Genomic DNA, 24,144 nt, shown 5'->3' on the forward strand with positions numbered 1-24,144 from the left:
CTTTAACACAGTGATTTTCTCCCATGAATCTGGACAAGTCTTCATAAACATTAATTAATTTTCACTATCCTTATAACGCCCACTCCCTCTGCAAACTATTAGGCTAGGCTGGGTGGCGCGTCGGACGCTGTGCATGCTATAATTACATAACAGTTCTCTTCTGACCAGGGCTCATCCACGGAGCTCACGTACACACCAATGGGTCTCCCACTGCAGATCAAAGCCAAGCATGCAGAGCACTAGGATGGGCATGTCGGCCTTCACTCCTCTCTGCACAGAGACCACAGAGCACCCTCTAAATGTGGCACTGGTCTCTTGTGCCTTAGCTAATCGTAGCATGACCAGGCATGGGAAAGTCTTCACTTTTAAAAGTTTTAAACAGCAGGTGTTTGTTAACCATTTAAACCAACGGAACAGAACTAATAAATCCAAGGTGTAGGAACTAGCGTCTTCTGTGTAAATTATGCCAAAATACCCTATTTAATGCAAATGTTTCATAGCACATAGGAAGTTCTGCTTCTTGAAGGACTTAGAGGACAGTCAAATGTTGGATCACTTGACCAGTAAATGCTTTTGGGACCACAGTCACAAATTTACATTTCAGGAATGAACGGAACAAGTTTTGTGACTTTTAATTCAGGAATTTTTCTTCTTTCCCTGACTTCAGGCACATTAGAGCATGTCTAAAACTAGTTTTCTCTCCTCAGTGCTGACAAGCTCCAACCCTTTTCTTTTGTCAACTTTTTAAATTTCAGAGCAGAGACTGCAACAAAATTGACATTTAATTTGTTTTATTCCAGTCTTGCCTAGCTATATTTAGTGCATGTTTTCCATCAATGTAATTGGAGGGCATATATTTTGTGTTCTGTGCTTTTCATTTCATGTTGTTTAATGATCAAGTCCAAATATTCATGTAATTTACTTTACTGTCATTTTTAACAAACATGGAAAAATTCTTAACAACTTTTGCATTACAACTCGTGTTGATATCAATTTGTGGGAAATAAACTGTTTTCCTCTCCATGTGATTTCTATGAGATGTGTTCCCCAAAGTGTGAAAGAGTATAAACAATTTTATAGTTCTAATTGTAGATTATCTGTATGCCCCAGAAAAAAATAAATGAATCCATTTACAGCAACATCAGCAATGCAGGTTATAATTATGAGTCATTTAGAAAAATCTTTAGAATAATCAATGTAAACTTAAGTGGTATTAATTTGCATTGCACCTGCTAATGACATGGCGCATCTTTTTGAGTGATAATTTAGCATTTGTGTTTTCTTTTGCATAAAACAATATTTCCCAAAATGTGAAATTTGATCTGTGAAATACTTTCTCTTGTCCACTCTCTCTCTCAATCTCTCTGAATAAAATTGCTTTGCCTGTATTTTATATGACAGACACTTCTTCTAGGGACATTATCAGCTAAAGAAGACAAGAGGAGCAAAGTGTCCACTCTCCCGTTGCTCTACGCTTTCATTGCAGCGAGATGGCAGACACACATATACATACAGAGAGACACAGAGAAAGTTCATGCAGCAGTCATGAAGACAACAGACTGAAAGGGCGGAGCTGTGTAGAGTCACTTCTCCAAGAAGGCCTCATTGAGGAGTCATTTGAGTTCAGAAGTAAATGGTAAGAAGGCCAGGCTTGTAAACAGCAGAAACTTTTAGACAGAGGGAACAGCAGACAGAAGAACAGTCAAGGCAGGAATAAATATATTTGGTGGTTAAATAATAGAAAAAAGGCCTATGGGGCTGGAATCTAGTTCAAAGGGAAATGAGGTCTGAAGATAGATAAACAAGGATGAAGTTGTGCAAAAGGCCAGTAGGGCTGAAGGTCTATGAGACTAAACTGGATACTGTGGTTAAATAAGTTGAGGCATCACTGTATTGAGCAAAATAAAACATATGATTGTCCCAAAGAAACTTCTCAAAGCTCTGAAAATGTGAATGTTCATTGTCAATTTCAAAAGAGTTGTCTAGTTCACAGATCTCCCAAATACATTTTGGTCACAGCATTCTTTTCTTAAAGTAGCTCTCGAGACTGGTTTCAAGGAAAATGCATTCAGGAACACTGGTCAAAAGCAGAGGTCGATAATTTACTGCTTTACTCAGGGCAAATGTCACTTGTTTTTGTACAGCTTAGGAACTAAAAATAGTTTTTACATTTTAAAATAGTCTTTAAAAATCAGAAGAGTAATATTTTATAACACATAAAATATATATGAAATTCAAATATCTGTGCCCATAAACTCATTTTATTGGGTGGGGCACAGCCACATGCATTTGGTTATTATTCTCTATGGCTGCTTTCAACAATGGCCACGATCCATGGCCCACAAAGTTGAAAATACTATCTGGCCCTTTATGGAGAGTTTGCTGACCTCTAGTAAAGTATCTTTTCAATTTCTTTGACCATACACCTTCATATGGACCTTGATTATAGTCATAATTTATAATTTTTTAAAAGATTTATTTATTTATTTATATAAGCACTGGGTACAGTCAGAAACATGGGAGGGTGAGACAATTCACCAGAGCCAGAGTGGGGAGCAGAACAGGCAGACGGACGAAATACACAGCTGAGGGGAGCAGCGGGCACAGCAGGAGAGGTCTGTGTGCCATGTGGGACCCTTGCCTGTGGCCGGGGATTGAACTGGCACTACAGGGGCTGCAGGCAGCTCCGCAGCCCAGCACTCAGCCGCTGCGCCACCAGGGGAGGCCCCAGAATTTATAAATTTTATAGTAAATATGTATCAAGTACTTGTCCTATTTTAAGCATTATCATTTAGACTTTTATATTGTTTTATTACATTTTGTTCTAAAAATCTTATTTTTGTTCTTTTTATTAATTATTTTGTCTTACATCATTGTAGTCCCCATAGTTCTCTCCCTACCACATTAGCTGTGAACCATCACCATATTCTCGTGTTCTTTCCTTCCCCCCTTTTTTAAAAAATATTTATTTACTTATTTATGCATAGAAGAACTGGGATATAGGCCAGTGGTGGGGGTGGGGAAGGAAGAAAAGGATTCACCAGAGACAGAGTGGGGAGCAGAACAGGCAGATCTACTGAAATACACTGCTGAGGGGAGCAGGGGGTGAGACCGGAGAGGTCTGCTGTGCCAGGTGTGGGTTATAGCTCAGAGTCTCCCTAGCCACCAGGGAGGCCCCACCTCCCCTGTTTTGACCCAGCCCCTCCCCTCCCTTTGCTGTATGCCTCAGCTCTGTGGTCAGCTTACTAGTTTTAAGTTTTACAGTTTTTTTAATTTTGATTTATCAAGTAAGAAAGTTTCTTTACCTTAAACAATAGCTTCAATTTCTTAGATGTTTGAATATATGTTCCTTCAATACGTTAGGTAATAAGCAATTCAATTTTCTTATACTTCAAAAAATAAGTCATGGTTAATTCTTCAATGTGTTTAGATATATCTGAAATTTGGTATAATATATACATCTATATTAAAACATTTTCACATGATAGTCATTTAAAGAGAGAGAGAGAGAGAGAGAGAGAGAACACCAGAGAAGCCCAGAGTGAAGACTTGCTAGGGGCGGGCTCCTGCCCCAACTTGCTCCACCCCTGCCTGCTATACTACATGTAAAAGCTCAATAAAAGCCTGAGAAAGCCACCAAGGGCTCCAGGACTCTCCTTTACCCAGCATGCTCAGATCCTAGAAATCTGCTCTGTGCCCTTCCTGCCCCTATAGTCAGGTAGTGAGGTTTACAGTATTTTAAATCTATTTCCAAGTTACCTGCTTATTCCACTGATCCTTTTTCCCTTTTTTTTTTTTTTAAGATTTATTTATTCATATATACAAGCACTGGGTACAGTCAGAAGCGCAGGAGGGTGAGAGAATTCACCAGAGCCAGAGTGGGGAAGAGAAACAGGCAGACTGACGAAATACAATGATGAGGGGAGCAGCGGGCAGCAGGAGAGGTCTGCGCCCCATGTGAGACCCTCGTGGCACTGCAGAGGCTACAGGCAGCTTCACAGACCAGCGCTCAACCGCTGCGCCACCAGGGGAGGCCCTGATCCTTTTTACTCTTGATCGATAACCTCATAACAATTTTCTTACAACTGTCAACTTATATTTTTATGTGTGCTTAGTCCAGTCTATTATGATTACCTTAAAAATTGAAAAGATATTTTTTTCATTCTTTGACCCATCTCAACATCTCTCAAGTTCCATAAGATATGTTTAAGAAGTTTAGTAAGTGCTAATTAAATTGACCTAGGGAACATTTTCATCATCATGTCATTTTGCCACCAATGTTCAGACTTCTTTCTGTCCACACATCCAAGTTTTATTTATTTTTTTAAGATTTATTTATGTATATAAAAACTAGGGTACAGGCCAGAGGTACAGGGGGTGAGAGGATTCACCAGAGACAGAGTGGGGAGCAGAAAAGGCAGATCTACTGAAATACAATCTACTGAGGGGAGCAGTAGGCGAGTCAGGAGAAGTCTGCTGCACCATGTGGGTAGCTCCCTGACTGGGGCTTAAACTAGTGCTGCAGTGGTTGCCATTAGCTTGATAGTGCTGAGACTTAACCCCTTGTGCCACCGGGGAGGCCCTGTCTTCTATTCAAAATTATAGTTTGGGGCCTCCCTGGTGGCGCAGCAGTTGAGCGCTCTGTGGTGCCGGTTCGATCCCTGGCTGCTCACCCCCCTCCCCAAGGAGGGTCCCACATGGTGTGCAGACCTCTCCTGCCGTGCCTGCTGCTCCCCTCAGCAGTGTATTTCATCAAGTCTGCCTGTTCTGCTCCCCGCTCTGGCTCTGGTGAATTCTCTCACCCTCCTGCACTTCTGACTGTATCCAGTGCTTGTATAAATAAATAAATCATTAAAAAAAAAAAAAAAAAGAAAAGACATCTCCAAAATTATAAAAAAAAAAAAAAATTATAGTTTGGCTTCTAGTAGCAAGTCTTTTTTTTTTAATATTTTTGTGATTGTCCCTTCCTATTGACACAGCTTATTAAAGGCCTGGTCTCTTCTCTTAGATCCCTGTGACAAAGTTCCCAATTTGGAAATAATAGACATGTTTTTAAAAGTACCAGTAGAATCCATGTTAATTAGAATTTTGGAGTGTTCAGTCATCTAAAATGCTGAAAAGGCTCCTTTATTTTTTGTGGGTAGGATTTGGTTATAACAAATTGAGTTTGTTATAAAAATTGGTAAGTGACACCAAATAAACAATAACCTCCACAGAGTATAGACTCTCACAGACCATGATTTAAATACACAAGTTTTGGTAGAAAAGCAGGCCAGCTGAGTGACAAACAAATCAAGATAAATTTGTATGATTCCCTTGCGAAGTGATGTCAGCATTAAAAGAAAATCCTCCCTGATTTGAGTTTCTTTATAAAATGCAATGCAATGTCTTGTAAAGAGGAGGAGGAGGGATGTTAATGGAGTTTGTTTTCCTAGAGTTCTCACCTGCAAGTCTACACTAACTGGCCAAAACAAACAAGGCTAAGCAGAAGGCCCTCTCAGCAGCTAGACGCTAAATCCTACAACTCTTCCATCCGGAAAAGCTAGTCAATTTCAAGATAAATAATGAGTAAAACAGTCTGATGTTTGGGAGTTTAGGGGAGGGAAACGGTTCATCAAAACCACTTATCACACTCCTGAGTTTTGAAAGACTGTGGGAAAAGTGCATGTCCCAGTTAACTGTCCCTACCCCCTCCTTTCCAGCTAAATGGAATGCTTTGCTATGCAAATATCGAGTCTGATCTCAGAGGAAGTGAAGGACATAGGATAGTAAAGGAACTCACCTTTTGGAGGTAAGTTAACTCTTTTAAGCTACCACTGAACATGCTCTAAAAGGTCTCTTAGTGCCCTAAAACCTCAAAATTGCCCCAGATTAGTTTGCTCCATTGAGGGTCAGGCCTCATAAAAATTGAGTCCCACTGGAAAAACATCTTTTGTCTGCCCTTGTTAAGGTACACAAAAGAAGCATGTGGAAATCACTCAGCACCTCCACATTTGTGTTTGACCCTAACCAACAGAAATCTGAAGGTTGAAAGTGTCAAGGTCAATTCTGAGGCTCATAACGTGTTTGAATAGGTTTCAATTTGGTAATTACTGTACTTAAATAATTCTGCCTTCTTGTCCCATCATCCTCAAGCTCCCAAGAAAACCCATGCAGGAAGTCAGGGAGAGAAAATGAAGGACACATATTGAGTCCAGTAGGAAATTGCTCAACCAATGGCTTCTGAGTTTGTGAGACAAAGATCTTTGCCATGCCACACCTCCAGGTCACAACTGACTTTTTCCAGAGAAGGAACATGTTTCCGAGATGAATAAATCAAATTCGCCAATATCAAACAGTCTGAGCCTGGGACATCAGGTAACCCAGTTTTCAGTATATTCAAAGCATACAAAGTAGCGTTCTGCTTACTATTGATAGCACAACATTTAAGTTTAGCCTTAAGAAGTCAGGGGGGCCTCCCCGGAGGCACAGCAGTTGAGCGCTGCGTTTTGAGGCTACCCGCAGCCTCTGAAGCGCCTGTTCGATTCCAGGCTGTTGGGGGAGGGTCCCACATGGCGCACATACCTCTCCTGCTGCCCTGCTGCTCCCCTCAGCAGTGTACTTATAAAGTCTGCCTGCTCCTCTCTCTGCTCTGACTCTGGTGAATTCTCTCACCCTCCGGTGCTTCTGACTGTGCCCAGTGCTTGTATAAATAAATAAAATAAATCTTTAAAAAAAAAAGAAAAAAGAAAGGGGGCCTCCCTGGTGGCGCAAAGGGTTAAGTCTCACTCAGCACTCTGAAGCTATAGGCAGCCACTGTAGCAAGAGTTTGATCCTAACCTGGGAGGGACCCACTTGGTGCAGCATATCTCTCCTGTCTCACCCCCTACTCCTCTCAGCAGTTATTTCAGTAGATCTGCCTTTTCTGCTCCCCACTCTGTCCCTGGTGAATCCTCTCACCCTTCATATCTCTGTTCTATACCCAAGCTCTTGTATGAATAAATCTTTGAAAAAAAAAAAGTAAGAATCTTAATGAAATATGGAAATAATGCCCACAGACTTAATATTATAGCCAGGCTGCTTTATGTTCCTGAAGATAGCTATTTTAGTTTTATACCCAGTCTATTTTCACAAAGGTGATCCATAAAAACATATGTACAGGGCCTCCCCTGGTGGCGCAGTGGTTGAGCGCTGGGCTGCGAAGCTGCTGGCTGCCTCTGCAGTGCCAGTTTGATCCCTGGTCGCCAATGTGGGTCCCACATGGCGCAACAGACCGAGCAGCAGTGTATTTCGTCAGTCTGCCTGTTCTGTTCCCCGCTCTGGCTCTGGTGAATTCTCTTACCCTCCCACGCTTCTGACTGCACCCAGTGCTTGTGTAAATAAATAAATAAATCTTAAAAAAAAAAATGTACAAAACTGCATCTGAGATTTAAAATGTTGAGTATAATATTTATCTGATTGAAAGCAACATCACAAAATAAAACATAAGAAAATGTATAAATATATGGAAAAAGACTTAAAAAAACATGGAAAAATATAAATAGTTGTTTTAGGATGATGAGACTTTAAGCAAAATAACTTTCTTGCAAAAATTTAAATATCATTTGAATAAAAATTAGAAACAACAGAAAGAGGAAAGCGATGATTCCACTTAAGCAACTGGAATGAGACATTATAATTGCACATTAAATACCTGAGTCTGAACTTTCTGCAAGTGAAGTTAACACTCTGGATTATAAAATTCTCAGTGACCAGTTAAAGAAAGTTTATAAGTAATTTCTTTAAAGATACACATTTTTCTATTTCAGAATCCTTGGTGAATTCAAGGGCCATTGAGTGTAGCCTTAACCATACCAATTAGACTTGGAAAAGAGCATTCTATTATTCTTTGCATAATAATCAATAGAAGGCTAAGGTAAGTTGAAGAACAATTAGAAATTTCTCACCCCAACCCCCTCATAATGTCCATATCTTTGGGCTTTTCCCTGGATACTACCTCAGCAACAAACTGCTTTGCAAATCAAATTACAAGGATTAAAAAGTAAATCAGAATGAACACACTTTTACATATTTTTCTACAGACTCTGGCATTTGCGTGCAGGACAGAGTCAGTTGCTGGTACTGGAGGAAGAGAGAAACAATAGCAGAAATAAACAATAGATTCCAATGGTTTAAACTCTTGTGTGTTTTGGATCCTTGGAAAAGGATCTGCTGGCTAGGGCTTCTGCTAATAAAACTGAAAAAATATATATTGCTAAAGTAATGGCAGTGCAACTAAGCAAATATAGAGTCTATGTGCACTTTGGCTGCCAGATTCAAGGATTTAGAATGGGGGAGGAGAGGAGGGTGCTTGATGCTTTCAATATTTTTTGTTAGAAATCAAGTCATAAAACTCAAGATCAATGAGATCCTTTCTTCAGAAAATGTGCAGAACCGACTGAAAGCTAAACTTAAGAAATTCTCATTAGTAATACAATTCAGCAAATTATTGTTCCATCTTGCCTTCTTTTCCTCAAATTTCATATTTTTGAAATAAACATTTCTGGATCCTATAGTATCATTTCTGAATCACTGATTCTGAGCAACATAACAGCATTTATATTTTCATTCAGGGTTTTAGAGAATATTTTGAAAAGAGAGAAAAAGCAGAGACAATTGGAATTTGCTTCACTTCACACCTTCAGTGACTTACAAATGGTAATTTCAAATGGTTTCATCTGTGAGAAAATAATTTATTTTTCTAGGATCCACTAAATGTTGCACACCTTGAATATTTCCCTTTACTTTTTGAAATAATTAAAGTAATCCAAAATTGTTCTACAAACCAGACTCTATGCTTCATTTTTGGCCACTGCTTTTGAACAGTTTGTTTACCCTGCCACTACGTGTTGAAAGCCTAGGGGAACTGGGCCCTTGCAGTCCCACCGAGGCCACATTTCCAACCACTCTGAATGTATTTCAGTTGCGTTTTCAGAACTGTGTTAGTCTATCTCAAACGGAGTGCCTGAATAATTCTGCCTCGGTTCTAATTTGGCAGCCCACCAATTAGCCTAAATTCCTCTGGGGAATACTAGTAACCTTGTGCTTCTCAGGTAATGTTTAAGGTCACCAACATTGCTTTCACATTATGCTTTTCATTTGAAAATGGAATGTATGCATATTTTATACAATTTGCTCTGAGGACCAAAAATTTGGAGATTTGGGCCACAAGCATTGTTCTCTTCAGTTCCCCCTTAGGGATCACCATTGTGAGCCCTGGCCATAGGGTGGCAGGCTAAAGGTGCAGAGTCCCTGGGCCAGAGGCCCAGAGGTCAGCTGAGAGGCTGTCAAGTGTTAGCTCTTGGCATCTCATTTCTGATAGAAATCAGCCAACTCCCCGCCTACTCCCCTCCTCCACTTGTGTTCTCCTCCCTCCCCCCCAATGACTGGGGTAGGGGAGCTCTGTGGCCAGGCGAAGGTCTGCTGTCCAAGGGAAGCTGAGACTGCGGCTGGGCCTGTCCCTCCCCACTGGCCCAAGTTCCCATTCATCACTTCAAAACGTGGGCCCACGGAGCGTGCAAGAGCCTCGCTCCCTGCGTTCTGCTCGAGGTCCCCACAGAAAACCCCTATGATCCCAGCCCCTCTTTTACAACCCTCCACCCGGTGAGCTCTCCTCCCAGATTCCACAGCTCTGCGCGGCCGTTTGACCCCATTTCGCGTCAAATATGCGGAGCACCCGCCCTTAGACCTGCGTGCGCTAATCAGATCCGGCTGTCTTTGCAGGGCTTCACCTGAGCTCGGGGTCCCCAAGGGAGGAGGAGCTGGCCGGGTGGCCAGCTCGGGGGCCGGGGGGTGGGGAGTTGGGGGAGGTCCTGAAATCCGCAATCTGGCTTTGGAGGGGGCTGCAGGGAGGCGGCCCGGCGCGCGGCTCCCGCGCAGCCGCCAGGTGCACGGTCTCGTCCGGGCCGGGAGGACGCCCCCTGGCGCCCCCGGGGCCGCGGGGAGCTTCGGGAGCAAGCGGGTGGCGAGCCTGTCGGCCGGATCTGGACGTCGGTCCAAAGCCGGGTGACTCCTGGGGTCTGCCAGCGCCGCGGCCTCCCGGAGCCCTCGCAGTGTGGCGCTGCCCGGCGGCAAGGGGGTGGTGGAATGAAGCTCAGTCATGACAGAAAACGAAGTCAGCAGGTCACCTGGCAGGTTCGGAGAGACTTATGCAACGAAAGCCCGGGAATGTGTAATGCATTTCGCCCCCCCCCTTTTTTTTTCTTTCTTAAGCTCCTAGTAATCCGGTTCCAGTTTAAGGGTTGGGCTGGGATCCACCAAGTGACTCCTCTGATGTGGTTATGACTTTGTTGAACTCCTCAAGAGAGATTCTCCCTCACCATCTTTCTTTAAACGATGGGAACATAACTCTGGGGGGTGGGGGAGAGTGTATAAAAAGAGGGAATGGCAGGTATGATCCAAAAGCAAGGGCGAAAATCATTCTGCAACTTCCACGAGGTTCTAGGTCGAGCAGAGTCAAAAATAACAAATACTGAAGCTCAGATTAAGTATCTGCATACATGCAATTCCCTATCTCTCCGGCCTCAGGAATAAGCCTTCAGAGTCTAAAGAGTTAAAACTGGCCATAGTTCGTTGTTTTTCATGCTAACATTTGCGGCATTAGGACTATTTGGTTAACTAGGTATATGCAATTCACAGAATTTCACGGTAAATTCCCCAGACCAAATATTTGGCTGAACAAATAAACAACATTATCCATTCCTGAAAATAAGCCAGTAGAAGGGGGAGGGTGGGGAAGGGTGGTTGCTAGAAAGTGACCTGAGCTGGGCAACCACCAGGCTCTGGACTCGCCCTGCCCTGGGATAATTTGTCCAAGTGCTAGCGATCTGCGGGTTCCTTTTCAATGACACGGGCATTTCAGAAAGTTGCTGGAAATCGGGCAAAACAAAACGAGGCCGCCTGAGGGGAACACATAATGGGCTTCCCCTAAATGATTTATTCGACCTCCATACCATTAATCAAAGGGGCAGCGACCTGGGGGGCTAAAGGAGGGGGAAGTATCCTTCTTTGCAGGGAGTTTGGAGGAATTGTGGAGTCTTGCTGCCTTTGCCTGGGGCTCTGATCTCCTCTCTCCACCTGTGCTCTCCAGGGAGCTGGGGCTTTGGCAACTGCTCCACTTCTATTTTTATTGGTTTCCACTAAGCTGCTCCTTTTGGAGGATTGCAGGACTTCAGTAATTAAAAACAAAAATGAAATCTGCTTTACCCCCCCCCTACATCCCGCCCCTCAGCACATGGAAGAGTACATGTAAATGAATAGTGTGTGGAAAGCACAAATGTCAGGGATATGCACACAGGCGTTCTCTCTCCTGGTGTACACACACCACCACTCACATCTATACCTTATTGATCAGAAATGCAACCCTCTAAGTCCTCCCCACACAGAGTATACAAAGGTATCACTTCTGTACCAAACCCATCCAAACCTGTACAGAAATGAGCCTAAAATTCCAGGGCTTAATTTAGTTGCTGATGGCAAGTAAGAAAAAGCTGAAGACTCTCCTCTGTTCCTTCTAGCCTTTCTATCCTTGTCATTCCAGAAAGTCATTTCTCTGCCTTGATGGTACAACCTTTAACTGAGGGAAACTGACTGCTCAAGTATCCTTTTCTACTTTGGCTAGAAATTGAACTTTTGCCTTGAAGAAACTCTGGCTCAGAACATCACATCCATCAGCTGTATCGCTTTCTGCCCAGCTTCAGAGAAGGAGGAAGGAGTGGAGGAACAGAGACAAAAGGAGAATTGGCATTCAACTCAAAAGATTCTATATATTCACATCATATTTGCGGGTCCCTCAGTGCCTACACTTAGAAATCCAACCTTTCAGTACCTAATTCCTATTGCCAGCTCCACTAAGCCCCATCTGCAGGAACTTGGAACTCAATGAAGAGCTTCATGTGAAGAATAGGAGACCAGGAAACAAGTTAAGAGCACGGGGGAATTCTACTGGGTGATATACTAAATAGTGGTCATCAAACTTTTTGAAGGTAAGGCACATTCTTGGATACACCCTTCTTTAAAAACTGTTTTAAAAATGCACATACATAACCACACAGTAATATGTGAGTGTGAAAATTAGTTTTGGTTTGAAAACACAACATTATACCTATAATAACTGGAGACACCCTGGGGTGTGATAAAAGCAGAGGTGGGAATCATTTCCCTAGAGTTGAGACTTGTTCACCACACTCAGCTGACACACCTCTAACAGGTGAGAAAATCAGAACATGTACAAGGAGCCTAAAACAACGTGCATCTTTAATCTGGCCTACTCCTTTCATCCCACTGTTTCTCTAAGGCATGTGTCATCCAGATGGGAGAGGATGCTGCGTCCTTGTTAACATTAAATAGAAATGGAAAACAATTCATCCTGGCAATTACCATAGCTCTACCATCAGTTTACTTCCTGTGCCTCCAACTTAACCACCTCCAGTTACCACCCTCTGACTTCCACCCTGCCTTGAGCACCACTTCAACAGAAACAAACCCAGTCAAAAAAGATAGGGCAAAAGGAAAAGTGAAAGGATTAAAGAGAAAAAGAACCTTGTTTACATTTAAAATAATGACTCATTTTATTTTTTTCTTTTAATACGTAGTTATAAATATATTTTGTCAAAATATATGATCAATATGGTCAAAACATTTGCACGTAAAGTCATAAATAAGGTCAAGGTGAATGTTTAGGGGTTTTTTTGCATTTTTTTTTTTTTTAAGATAAAAGTCCAGCTATAAGGAAGCAGTCTGTGTAGTGTGTGGGTGAGTGGATGAGAATGTGTGTGTGTGTGTGTGTGTGTGCATGCGTATCCCCAAGGACTGCCTGATCTCAGCGGCATCCACATCCCTCTACTACCATCTCCTGATAGTTTTTCAGTACCACCTTGTCATACTCATCCAGGTATAGCATGGAGATGGCACTCAGTTCAGTGGGAACACAACAGGCTTTGGGGATACTGGAATTGACGGAGTTGACCAGGGTCTGCACAATGGCATGGTTGGTCGAGTTGAGGTGGTCAGCCAGTGGAAAGGGGCAGTCCCCATGGCAGTAGAAGGCCTGGTAGCCTGGCGGGGCCACAATCCAGTCATTCCAGCCCACATCACTGAAGTCCACGTAGAGTGAATGGCGCCGGCAGTTCTTATTCTTCTTCCGGGCCCTCTGTGGGTGATGCTTGGGGCTACGCTTGGCCCTCCGGCGTCTGGTCAAAGCATGTCCCCTGCCATCATGGCCAAAAGTGACCAGGAGGGGCCGTAGCTGGGCCCAATCCCCACTCCCTTGAGGTAACGATCGGCTAATCCTGACATGCTGGCCTTGGTGGGTCCGTGTCTGATGGAGGTGAGTCACCTCAATGGCCAGCCCATAGTTAGGCTGCTTCTCCCGGGTCCAGCGAAGGACCGCAGGGCTCACATCAAAACTTTCCCACCGTGTCACATTGTGGTGGACCAGTCTCGTGTCCAGTAGTCGTGTGATGAGGTGCCCAGGCACCACTTCTGCCGGGGGCTTCATAACCTCATAAATGTTTATACGGTGGAAGCCCTGTTCCCAGTCGGGGCCCTGGTCCACCTGCTCCCGGAAGAGTCGAAGCTCGGCAGAGGAGATCACCTCGTTCTCCGGGATGCTGCTGAGGTTAAAGAGGAAACGAAAAGCAGAGTTTTCGCGGGTCCCTGGGATGTTCTCCAAATGTTCTAGGCACAGTTGGGGAGGAGAAGAAAAAAAAGAAGCACGTGAACTTGTGAGACATCAAAACATCAAGAAATAGCTCAAAGCTGGGTGATGGATGGTGGGTTCTGCTTATGCTGGAAATCTACCAGGGGAGAATCAGCATACCTTTTAATGTGAAGGAGCACATATATGGAGCAGCTAGCAAATCGAGAAAATTAGCTAGCATTCTGCAAGCACCAAAGACAGAAAGCATCTCCTTTATGTGTCTAATAATTTCCATGTGTCAACTCCTTACTCTACCACCACCAGACTCCCCTTTAAAGCCCTCTTGGCTTTGTGTACACAGTTTTCTTTACAAGTGGTTGTAAAGAAAAAGAGAGGCCCACAGAGCAGAGGCAGGAGGAAACACACACACACACACACCACCCCTCTTCTTCCAGTTTTGAGTATGTAACTAAACATTTCCCCAGCGATCTTGGAAACACAGAGCATGCCTTGTTGATCATGTTACAGAGAGGAAAATAAATTCCAACACAGTAATGATGCTGGTGGATTAATAACTCAGATTTACTTTGGAAAAGAAACATCCGCTAGGAAACATTCAGATCGGATTACAAGGCCCCTATTGAATAAACCTGACAAACACACAGCTGTAATATTAAATTCAGTAGGTGCTTTGAAAAAAAAAAAAAAAAAAACGAGCAGAAAAGGCTTTGATATAGCAAAAACACACCGCTGGGGCTAGCCCACGTCTGAGTGGTGTCACTCCCCTTCCCCAAACCCCTCCCCTCTGTCTCCAAAAAATAAATTCAGCCACAGCTCTGGAAATTCTTAGAGGTAAGCAGCCCTGTTCCCCAGACTCTTTTGGACTTGGGGCTTTGATGTAATCTGAACTCTTCCCCCTGACCAAGGCTTCTAGGGCCCCTCAGGCCAGCCCTATGAGCAACACCCCCCATCGCACCCCCCTCACCCCAGACTTGGGGCAGGGACTGACCTTCGTGGTGGAAGCTCCTCACGGTGTTGGCCCGGCTGGCGGGGCGTTCGGGGTACTCCAGACCAATGCTGTGGATCTGCTCTTCCTCCTCCTCCTCCCCAGACTGGAGCCGGTAAAGATCCCGCATGTAATCCGGGACGACGGCGCTCTTGCTCGGCTGCGGGCGGCGGCGCAGCCCGAACATCTGCAGAAGTGTAGCCTCGAAGTCCCGCAGGAGCTCATGGCTCTGCCCTGAGCGGCGTCCTCCCGCGTGGCCCTGAATCTCGGCGACTTTTTTCTTCCCAGTCTCAGGTATCAAACTAGCATGGCTCGCGCCTCCTAGCAGGACTTGGCATAATAAAACGACCATCAGCATTCGGTTACCAGGAATCATGGTGTCTCTGGGGAGGGGGAGGAGGTGGAAGGTTAAAGAATAAACAAACACCAGTAACCAGAGAGAAAGAGAGACGTCTCTGCATATGCATATAGGACTAGAAATAGAGGGGCAACATAGAAAACAGGTCAGAAGGATCAAGTTTGTGTCTTCTCTCTCACACCCCCCCACCGCCACCAGCTGCAGCCATGCACAGCCTGAAAGTAGGAATTGCCCTGTAATTACTTGGTCTAACTTGTTTACAGTCAAATAACCCCAAATCAGATAGCCTCCATCCTGTTAATCTTTTTTTGTCCCAACTGCTATCTGAGCCATGATCTCAGCTTGGCTTCTTCAAGGATAAACAGTTAACATTGAGGGGGGAAAAGGGGGTGGGGGAGGGAGAATTAAAATGCCATCGCTCTCCACTTCAGACCTTCAGCCTCTCCCTCTCTCCCTCCACTCCCCTCTCTTCCTCTACCCCCAGGAGCCCAGCTTCCACAGCTTCCAGCTGGGTCCGAGCAGGAGGGAAAGGAACGCAGGAAAGCTGGGGCAGGGCAGGGCGAAGACACAGGGAGGCTGGGTCCAGAGGCCGAGAAGGTGGTCTGGAAGCGGACCGAATGGCTGACGATTTACACTACTGTGGTTGATGAGTGTGAAATGCCCAGCCCTTTAAGAGTCTGGTCGCGCCCGCTCGCTCGCTCGCTCCCGGAGAAGGGGAGAGGGATTCCGGAGCGGCCTCGGTGAATTTTGACAAGCAGCTGGGACCTCGCCCCTGGGGCAGCGGGCGCTCCCCGGGCCAGCGGTGGTGGTGGTGGTGGTGGTGCGGGCGGTGGTTCGCCCGCAAGGTACAACCCCGGGCTGCGGACCTTTCATCTCCGCAGCCCCCTCGCGCTGCACTTTCCTGGAGCGCGCCCTGAGAGCGCCAGCGGTGGAGCCGACTGCGCTGGAAACGCAGCCGACCCGCTCAGGGCGCCGCGGCCGCTCCGCTAAGGAGAGCGCGACAGCGCGGCCAGAAAGCGGAGCGTGGACTCTGGAAGGAAGGTCCGACGGGAGGGACCCGAGGCGAGCAAGGGCGGGGAGGGTGGACTGAATTCCCGGGATGGGGGAAGGAAGAGGTGTCTACTCACTGACAGAAAACAAGGCATATAATAACAGTCCATGATTCTTGACAGCCAATCTTGAACAAACTCGCTGGAAAGGTTCAGAGGAGCTGCGGCAGTGCGTTGCTCTGGATGGCACTACGGAATGGCTCCTAAAATGAATATTTGAATATAATGAGACTCTGGCGCAGACGGGCTCTGTTTTTCTTCCAGCCCCTCCGAGTCACGTGAGGGCCGAGGCCCCGCCCCGCGCGCTGAGGAGCCCGCCCTCCCCGCGGCGGGCGGCGGCGAAAGGGCCCGCGCGCCCTCCCCCCGGCCCCGCCCCCTCCGGAGAGGCCAACCTCTCCGCCCGCCGCCCGCGCCGCCCCGGGTGCGGGAGGCGCTCCCGGCGGCGCTCGGCGGGGTGCTCCGCCGGTCCCCCGGCGCGGTGCGCTCGGTGCGCACGGACCTCGCCTCTACCTGCGGCGTCCGGGCGGGCCGCCCGCGCCAGGGGCCGGAGGCCGGGGTGTGGGGCGCGCCGTAAGGACCTTCAGCGCCCGTCGGGCTCGCGGGGGACCGAGCAGAGCCGTCTCAGCAGCTCGGCACCTCACCACCAAGGGGCACTTAGGAAGGAAAGCGCCGAGGGACCCACGTGCACGCGCGCGCGCCCTGCCCCTCCTCCCCGAGTCTGCGCCGGGCCAGATTCTGCTCCCGGCGACACTAGTCACCCCGCGGAGATCCCTGGCGAGAGCTCTCGGGTGAGCCGGGCGGCCGCCCCAGCCCCCGGCCGGAGGCTCCGACCCTGTCACGCGCCGGGCCCGAGAGGGACGCGGCTGGGCGGCGGGCGGTGTGGGAAGGCAGAGCGGGCGCTGCCGCCAGCCGCTCTCCCTGTCCCGTGCCGGGGAGATCGCCGCACCTCGCGGCGTCCTCCGCCGGCAAAGCAAATCCCGAAAGAAACCGGTCGGCGGGGCCGTTCCAAGCAGAGGGGCGGACTCAAAAAGAGGCGTCGCCGGGGAAAGGGCGCATCACATTTTTCGGGTCTTAATGTCGCCAGAGTTTTACAACTCCCGACCCGGCGCGGAAAGGAAATCCCTGCACGTCCCCGGCAGCGGGCAAGACCGGGAACCGCTTTCGCCGGCGCTGGACCTGAGTGTCTCAGCCTCCGGCTCTCTGTTCCTCCGCCCCCACCGTCTGCGCGTCCGTCTTAATTTTTAAACCACCACTCCTTCCCCCGCCGCTTCCTCCCCCAGCCCGTCCTCTGCACCAGCTGCAGAGGCGCAGCAAATACTTCTTTGCAAAAGTTGACCGACCACAGCTCAAGGCGTCTCGGGGATGTCCGAGCCCGAGATGCTGCGCGCACGGGTCGCTCCGCACGGGGCACAGCTGGAAAACACACTCCGCTCCGCTCCGCGTGCGTCCCCGCCCGCCCTGGGGCCCCGCGCCCCACGTCTCCGCCCCAAGGCCCACAGCACCCAGCCTTTCCTCCAGGGGCTGCTCCCCGCTCCTGCCCTGGGTCGCTGCGGAGATGGAGGGCTCGCGTCGCCTCTTCACGTTCTGCTCGAGAGCATTCGCGGGAAGCCCGGGAGGAAACCGAGCTCCCCGGGATCCAGCGCTCAGCCCCACGTCCCCGCCGCGGGTGCCCGGCGCCGCCCGACCCCGCGGGCCCGGGTGCGGAGGCCGCGGGCGCCCCTGAGCGACCGCCAGCGTCGGGGGAGAGCCGCGCGGCTTCTTTGAGCTGCTAAATTTAGGTTTTCCCGCTCCCGCGCCTCCGCGGGGGCTGACTGCGAAAGGGCTGGGAGAGCAAGGGTTTGGGGGTGTTCTTGTTTTGTTGTTTTTTTGGGTTTTTTTTTGTGAGAGTCTAAAACCCTAAAAAAGCTCCTTGGGAGGAGTTCCAGAAATGGGAAAAGCAGACAGAGAAGGGCCGGACCCCGCAGTGCGAAGGGACAGTGGAGGGGCCGGCGCCCGGCTTCTGCAGACAATCCTCTCCCCGAGGAGTCTCCCGGGGTGGCAGCGGGAAGGCGCGCCCCGCCAAGACCCAGAGGACCAGGGGAGAGCGGGTTGTTTCAATTTCGGATTCAGGAAAAACTCCGCGACGTTTTTCTCAACCAATTTTTTTACTTAAAAAAATCAAAAAAGTGGGAAAGAACTTTCGGCTTCAGAACTGTATTGGGGGGGGGCGGGACTGGGGGGAACGCAGCTTGCAGCGGTCGTCTTTTCCCCCCTGCCCAAGTCTTCTCCCAACGTTCAAGTTTACTCAGAGGCAGCCTCAGCTTACCAAGTACACGCCTTTGGTCATTTTATCTTCTCACAAAGGCTTCGGCCCGCAAGCCGCGATCCTCGAAAACCACCCACCTAAGCAGCTGCCAGAAGACCTCGGGGGCCGCGGGCCCAGCTCCCGCGGGGAGGGGGCTGCACAGACCCGGGAACCCCGACGGCCTCGCCGGTCGGCTCCGCGCGGCCGCGGTGCTTCTGGCCAGCGCCTCCCCGCAGGACACGACGCGCACCGCAGTTAGACGTGTCCCCAGAGCGTCCGGCGGCCCAGCCATCGTCGCGACAGGTCCCGCACCATCCAATGGTAAGAGAGGGGCTCTCCGGACGCCGCACGTCCACCAAAGTCGCCCGCGGAGGAGGCGCTTAGTGCAGCGGGCCGTCGCGCGCTCCCGTGGGCCTCCGCAGCTGGTGTCCGGGCCAGGCGACACTCCCCTCTACCCGCCCCCCCGAGAAAACAGAACTGTGCTTCCTACCGCCCACCGTTCCAGGTGAGGTGTCCTCACCTCCACATCCTTCAGCCCCCCCCCCCCTCGGCTCTCTCCCCCAGCCCTTCCGTCGGAGGATCGCAAATGTCAGGCCCCCCGCCCCCTGCAACGTGTTCAGCTCTAGATTCCAGTCTTTTCCAACGACTCCCTACCAAGGGCATCTCCTCTTACCTCTTCTCCAGACCCGAGCCTACCACGGGCTGAGATCGCCCAGCGCCGCTGGACAGAGAAAGTGACCTGGGTCTACAGAGGCGGCAGCGAAAATGGAAGTGTCTTTCGGCGCGAAGATCCATCCCTACCTCCACACCGCCACGGAGGGGGAACGCCACCTCTTGCCTTGACCACAACCTGAGGACCCCCCCCCCCACAACACACACACCTCTTCCCCAGGGATGCTCCGCGCCCGCTCTCCCCGGCACCCCTCGCCAGGTCACCTCGCTCACCATAGGTCCCTGTCGTAGCGGGCTCGCCAGCAGCAGCTCCAGGGGGCCTCCGAACCGCTGCAGGGGACCCGGGCGAGGGCTGTGCACTGGGGCGCTGCAAGCTCGAGACGGCGCCGACGGGAAGCCCATCGGGGAGAGAGAAGGACACTCAGCCGCGAGCGGCAGCGGCGTCGCGGGCTCCGGTCCCTCGGCTCGGCCGCCAAGCTCACCTCGCTCCCGGGCTGGCCTCCGCGCTCTTTCCCTCCCGCCCTCCGCTGCGCCCTGGCATCTTCTTCCTCCTCTTTGCTTCTCTCTTTCTTCCTTTCCTTCCACCTCCTCTTCCCCGTCCACCCCTCCCCGCTCCCCTCCGCCTGCGCTCGCCTCCCTTTCTGGGATGGGAGCCCCGCCCACATCCTCCCCTCCCGCCGCGGGGCCTGGCCTTGCAGGCCCGGGTCCCGGAAGCCCGGGCAGCGCCCGAGTCCGCAGCTGCCGCCCAGGCTGGGACGCCGCTGCCTCCAGCTCCGGGAAGCGGCCGGGGCTCACCTGGGACCACGCGCGAAGGTACTAGAAAGCATGCACCGACTAGTCGCCATACCTTCCAAAAATACCCATGAGAGTCTGGGCTTCCCTGAGTTTAGAGTAACTGCTGCCCAAACTGATGATTAAAACACTGAGTAATCACCATTTACCCCGAGTAATTAGAGATAATGAAACACCTCTAAAATCAGGTTATGGAGAAAGGAGCTGTTGGATTGGTTTAAAGGGTGGCCTTCCGTAAACTGTTCAAGGATTTCCAAACATTGAGAAACAGGCTATGTGCAGAGCTGTGTGCCCCAAAGAGGTACCTCTCTGGCTGCTAAAAGGTGACCTTCTTTACAAAACATTTTTAAAATGCTTCCTGTGGAAAGCCTTGGCGCTGGCCCTCAGAAAGCAGCCTCAATAAACAGGCTAGTTTTCCCTGTCGCCCTTTTGAGGACACAGGCAGCTTGGAGACAGACTGGGGTCACCATGCTTTACAGTTAGAAAAGCCTGTTTATAACTCAGAAACCCTCTTAAGAACTGCTATTTTAGTTCTTTTTGTTGTTCTCTTTGTTGGGTTTTTGGTTTGTTTATTTGTGGTGCACCTCGGAATAACTCACCTTCTGAGGAGGTAACCACCACAGCAGCATCAACCTTGTTGGTCACAGAGAAAAAGAAAAGGTACCTGGTCTGTTTTGCAAGGAAGAAGGGACGTGAGGCAGGCGTTGGCTCTTTCCTACAAGTGCTAGTAATCATATTAGCAGGGAGGTGGAATATGTGGCTTTTAAACCTTCCCAAACAAGAACTGTTTTCACAGAGCGCTCCTGATACAGTAGTGAGAGATCAGCAGCATCTCTCTTTTCATGAGCAAGCAAGAAAGACAGTGAAGTTAAAGGGACTTGCTCAGAGCCCAGAAGTGAATCACCACAGCCTCTGCCTTGCTGGGGAGTCCTGTGCTAAAAGCTGCCTGGCAGGGCTGAGGGTGGAAGACCTGAGCTCCAGGTTGCCTGGGGAGTGCTGGAGGACAGAGCATTTCCTGCCCTGATTTCTTTCCCTAGGACAGACATTGTGCTTCACTGTCTCAGCAAAGCATTTAGGTCTTTACTTAAATAGACAGTGACCTGGAGTAGCTCACCTGTAAAAACTTCACGTTTACGTGCCTCCAATATTTAGAAAACAGGAGCCACTTCCTGTATGGAACACAGGATACAAAGGATGGGAAGTGCATGAGATCAGAGAAGCAATGGTGAGAGAACACTGCTGCCTCCTGCCATGTATTTTCCAAGTTAGGTGTGTGAGATCTTTCAGCTCAGCAATGCATCCAACTGCATACACAAGATATGTGACTGTGGACAAGTCCTTTTACTCCTGTGGTCCTCCGTTTTCTCACCTACAGAATGAAAGGATTAGGTCAAATAATTTCCATGCCCCCCCCTTTCAATCTGAAAGTGATTCAATTATTTTATTGAAATGTTACATAATGTCTATGTTCTTTCATTTTAAGTCCTTCCTGAGCACACCTGCTCTAGAACCTCTGAATAAATGGGGAAAGGCAATACCACTACTGTGAAAGGATGACTGACCATTTTACCTCCAGCTCCCAACAGAATCAAAATTACATTAATTAATAATAACACAAAATTAAAACTCCAGTTAACAGTTACCTAATGTCCACTCGAGGCATAGGCAGTGTGTTCCTTCAGCACAGTGCCTGGAGTAAGGAAGGATTAAATGTTCACCAAGACCCCTAAATCAATCACTCTTGTTTTAATCATTAACAAAATGTGTTCCTTAATATTTAAGCTCAAAAACAATAGTGATGTGCTGAAAAGCAGTGCTTGAGTTTATTTTAAAGCACCAGAGAGTTGTTTCTTCCCCCTTTTTGACCCAAATATTTTGGGATGACAGCTATTATCTCATTTTGCTGAAACCCAGATAATACAGTAGCACCAGCCCACCCATGAGTCTGTGAAACTCACAGTCCAGGAGTTTCTAATTAAGCCACCTTGTTTAGACCCTGATATGAATCTTTAGCTATGTGGTGGGAAAAGCCAGCTTCAGTTCTCTTGGGACAGTGTTATTTCTAACCCACATTTAAAATGGGTATAAACCTTTGATTAGAAACTCCCTTTACCCACTCCTTTTCTCCTTTTTTCTTCTTCTTGCCCATGCCAAAAAATGAACTGCTTATTAGTTAGAGAGCTCAATCAGTTGCAGCCCAGTGATCAGAGTTGGGGAGGAGAATCAATTCATTCCTCTTCTCACTGCTAACTTATTTGTGAATCTTGGTGTTTTTATAGAACATAATATAGATGGACCAAATGGAACTAACCTAAGGCCTCAGACCCTCCGAAAGCGGTTCCAACAGCAATCTAGCTTCTGCGAGTCTTATTGCACATAGAGTAAAAGGAGAAATCCATCATAATTCCAGAGTAACTATTGCTCCTCTGCTGCTACTGCTGAATGTGCATTCATTTGTTGGGTTTTTCCTAGACAGCATCAAGAAAGAATAGCTGAACAAGCAGCTCATTGGACAGTTTTTCTCAAAGTACATTCTGAGACCATAAACTTCAGACCAACCTCTGGAGAGAGCTGGGATCAAGGCTGATTCATGTAGATTTCTTGGCCCTGCCTACCCCAGTTCTATACCCAGAAATCCACATATTTCACAGGATTCCCTTAGCACACTTAAGCATGAGAGTTATTTATAAAGTTATTTTGCTTACATGTTAAGGCTGATAGATACCACTAAAAGGCAAGGAATATGCTTAGTTTGTGCTTTAAAAACTGTTTAAACATGGTAATTATAGTATTTTCTATGCCAAGAAATAGGTCCATATACATACCAAATAGGTCTATATAAAGTGAAAAATTTTACTTATAGGACTTCAATTAAGAATCATATCAAGGCCCTCCCTGGTGGCACAAGGGGTTAAGTCTTAGCACAATGATGCTATCTGTAGCCTCTGCAGCATGAGTTCCATCCCAGCCAGGGAGCTGACCCACATGGCACAGCAGACCTCTCCTATCTTGCTCGCTGCTCCCCTCAGCAGTGAATTTCAGTCAGTCTGCCTATTCTGCTTCCCACTCTGTCTCTGGTGAATCCTCTCCTCCCACCTCTTCCTCCCACCTCTGGCCTATACTCCAGTTCTTAGATGCATAAATCAATCTTAAAAAAAAAAAAGAATCATATCAAGCCTTCAAACTTTGTCAGTTGTCTGTTGTAGCTATGGAGGTGTTCACTGAAGAAATTCCCATCATCCTTGCAGATTTTTCAGAAGCAGTAATAGAAATATACTGGAAATTGCTATTGCAAGGGCTCTCTGAAACTGGAAGGATTACTTGTTTTTCTTTTTTTAAATATTTACCATTTATTATACATTTTCATCTATTTGACATAACAACCCTCCTAAAACACCTGTTCCACAGATGAAAATCTGAAATTTAGGGAGAGCATATAAATTGCTGAAGGTCACTTTAGCTAGTAGGTGGTGGACCCCAAATAAGAGCATGTCAGTTTGTCTCCACATCCATATGCTTTGAGCTGGGCCTGCAGAGCGCTGAATCCCCAAGGCTAAAGCTTCTGACTAAACAGGTTTGCCCTGGAGGCTTTCCCAAGGCCTTGCTTGCTAGTGTAGAGAATTTCAGGATTTCTTGCTAGTTCTTAGAAGACAGAACAAAATCAAGACCCAGAAGCTTATTTTCTCCTGATCTTATTACAGTTCATTTTAGAGCAAGAATTTATGTGACTGTCCCAGAGAAAAGACTGAGATCTTGAGGAAGATCACAGCTTATCCCTGTTGGGTCTCAGGTTCCTCATTGTAAAATGTGAGGATTGATCATGTTCCTCAAAGGTCTTTCTCAAGCCCCAAAATGAGAAACAATGATCAAATGGAGCAAATTCCATTTGTTTTCCTCATTTATAAACTGAGTAACAATTTCCACTTTAAAATGTTCTTAGAAGCACTGAATGAGTTAATGTAATAAAATGACAGGTTCAATGTAGCTCAATACATACTAGCTATTACTATTGCTATATAATCCTTGGCAAAGGTAATGATTGAATGACCAGAGTAGGTGAAGAGTCTCTTGTATTGAGTTTTATTTAAAATTAGTGATAGGGGGCCTCCCTGATGGCTCAGCGGTTGAGCGTTGGGTTGCAAAGCTGCCCGCGACCTCTGCGGTGCTGGTTCGATCCCTGGCTGCTCCCCGGCCACTGGAGGAGGGTCCCACATGGGGCGCAGACCTCTCCTGCCTCCCCGCTGCTCCCCTCAGCAGTGTACTTCGGTCCTTCTGCCTGCTCTGCTCCCGCTCTGGCTCTGGTGAATTCTCTCACCCTCCCGCGCT

General features: G+C 47.9%; 1 protein-coding gene across 2 annotated transcripts; it reads right to left on the minus strand.

Annotated features, from left to right (window-relative positions):
- Window positions 1–12,562: 12,562 nt before the first annotated feature.
- BMP4 (bone morphogenetic protein 4) lies at window positions 12,563–19,601 on the minus strand. 2 transcript variants are annotated; one of them, XM_037503365.2, is made up of 4 exons: window positions 19,509–19,601; window positions 16,149–16,273; window positions 14,667–14,993; window positions 12,586–13,695 (listed from the first exon to the last, which is right to left on the minus strand). In XM_037503365.2, exons 1-4 carry the CDS (start codon window positions 19,565–19,567, stop codon window positions 12,839–12,841), a joined length of 1,368 nt encoding a protein of 455 aa, XP_037359262.1. In that variant the 5' UTR covers window positions 19,568–19,601; the 3' UTR covers window positions 12,586–12,838. The 2 variants fall into 2 exon arrangements, with proteins under 2 accessions (XP_037359260.1, XP_037359262.1); XM_037503363.2 differs by lacking the exon at window positions 19,509–19,601 and having other exon boundaries at window positions 12,563–13,695; window positions 14,667–15,046; window positions 16,149–16,180.
- Between the last annotated feature and the right edge of the window lie 4,543 nt (window positions 19,602–24,144).

The sequence above is a fragment of the Talpa occidentalis genome, unplaced genomic scaffold (assembly GCF_014898055.3).
Source record: "Talpa occidentalis isolate TD23 unplaced genomic scaffold, MPIMG_talOcc4v2.1 talOcc4.11, whole genome shotgun sequence".
NCBI lineage: Eukaryota > Metazoa > Chordata > Mammalia > Eulipotyphla > Talpidae > Talpa > Talpa occidentalis.

Coding starts and splice junctions, on each gene's coding strand:
- BMP4 (XM_037503365.2), bottom strand. CDS start 19,567: ATGCCAGGGCGCAGCGGAGGGCGGGAGGGAAAGAGCGCGGAGGCCAGC. Junction 16,274..19,508: donor GAGGCCAGCCCGGGAGCGAG/GTGAGCTTGGCG, acceptor TATTCATTTTAG/GAGCCATTCCGTAGTGCCAT. Junction 13,696..14,666: donor GAGGAGCTTCCACCACGAAG/GTCAGTCCCTGC, acceptor AACTGTGCCTAG/AACATTTGGAGAACATCCCA.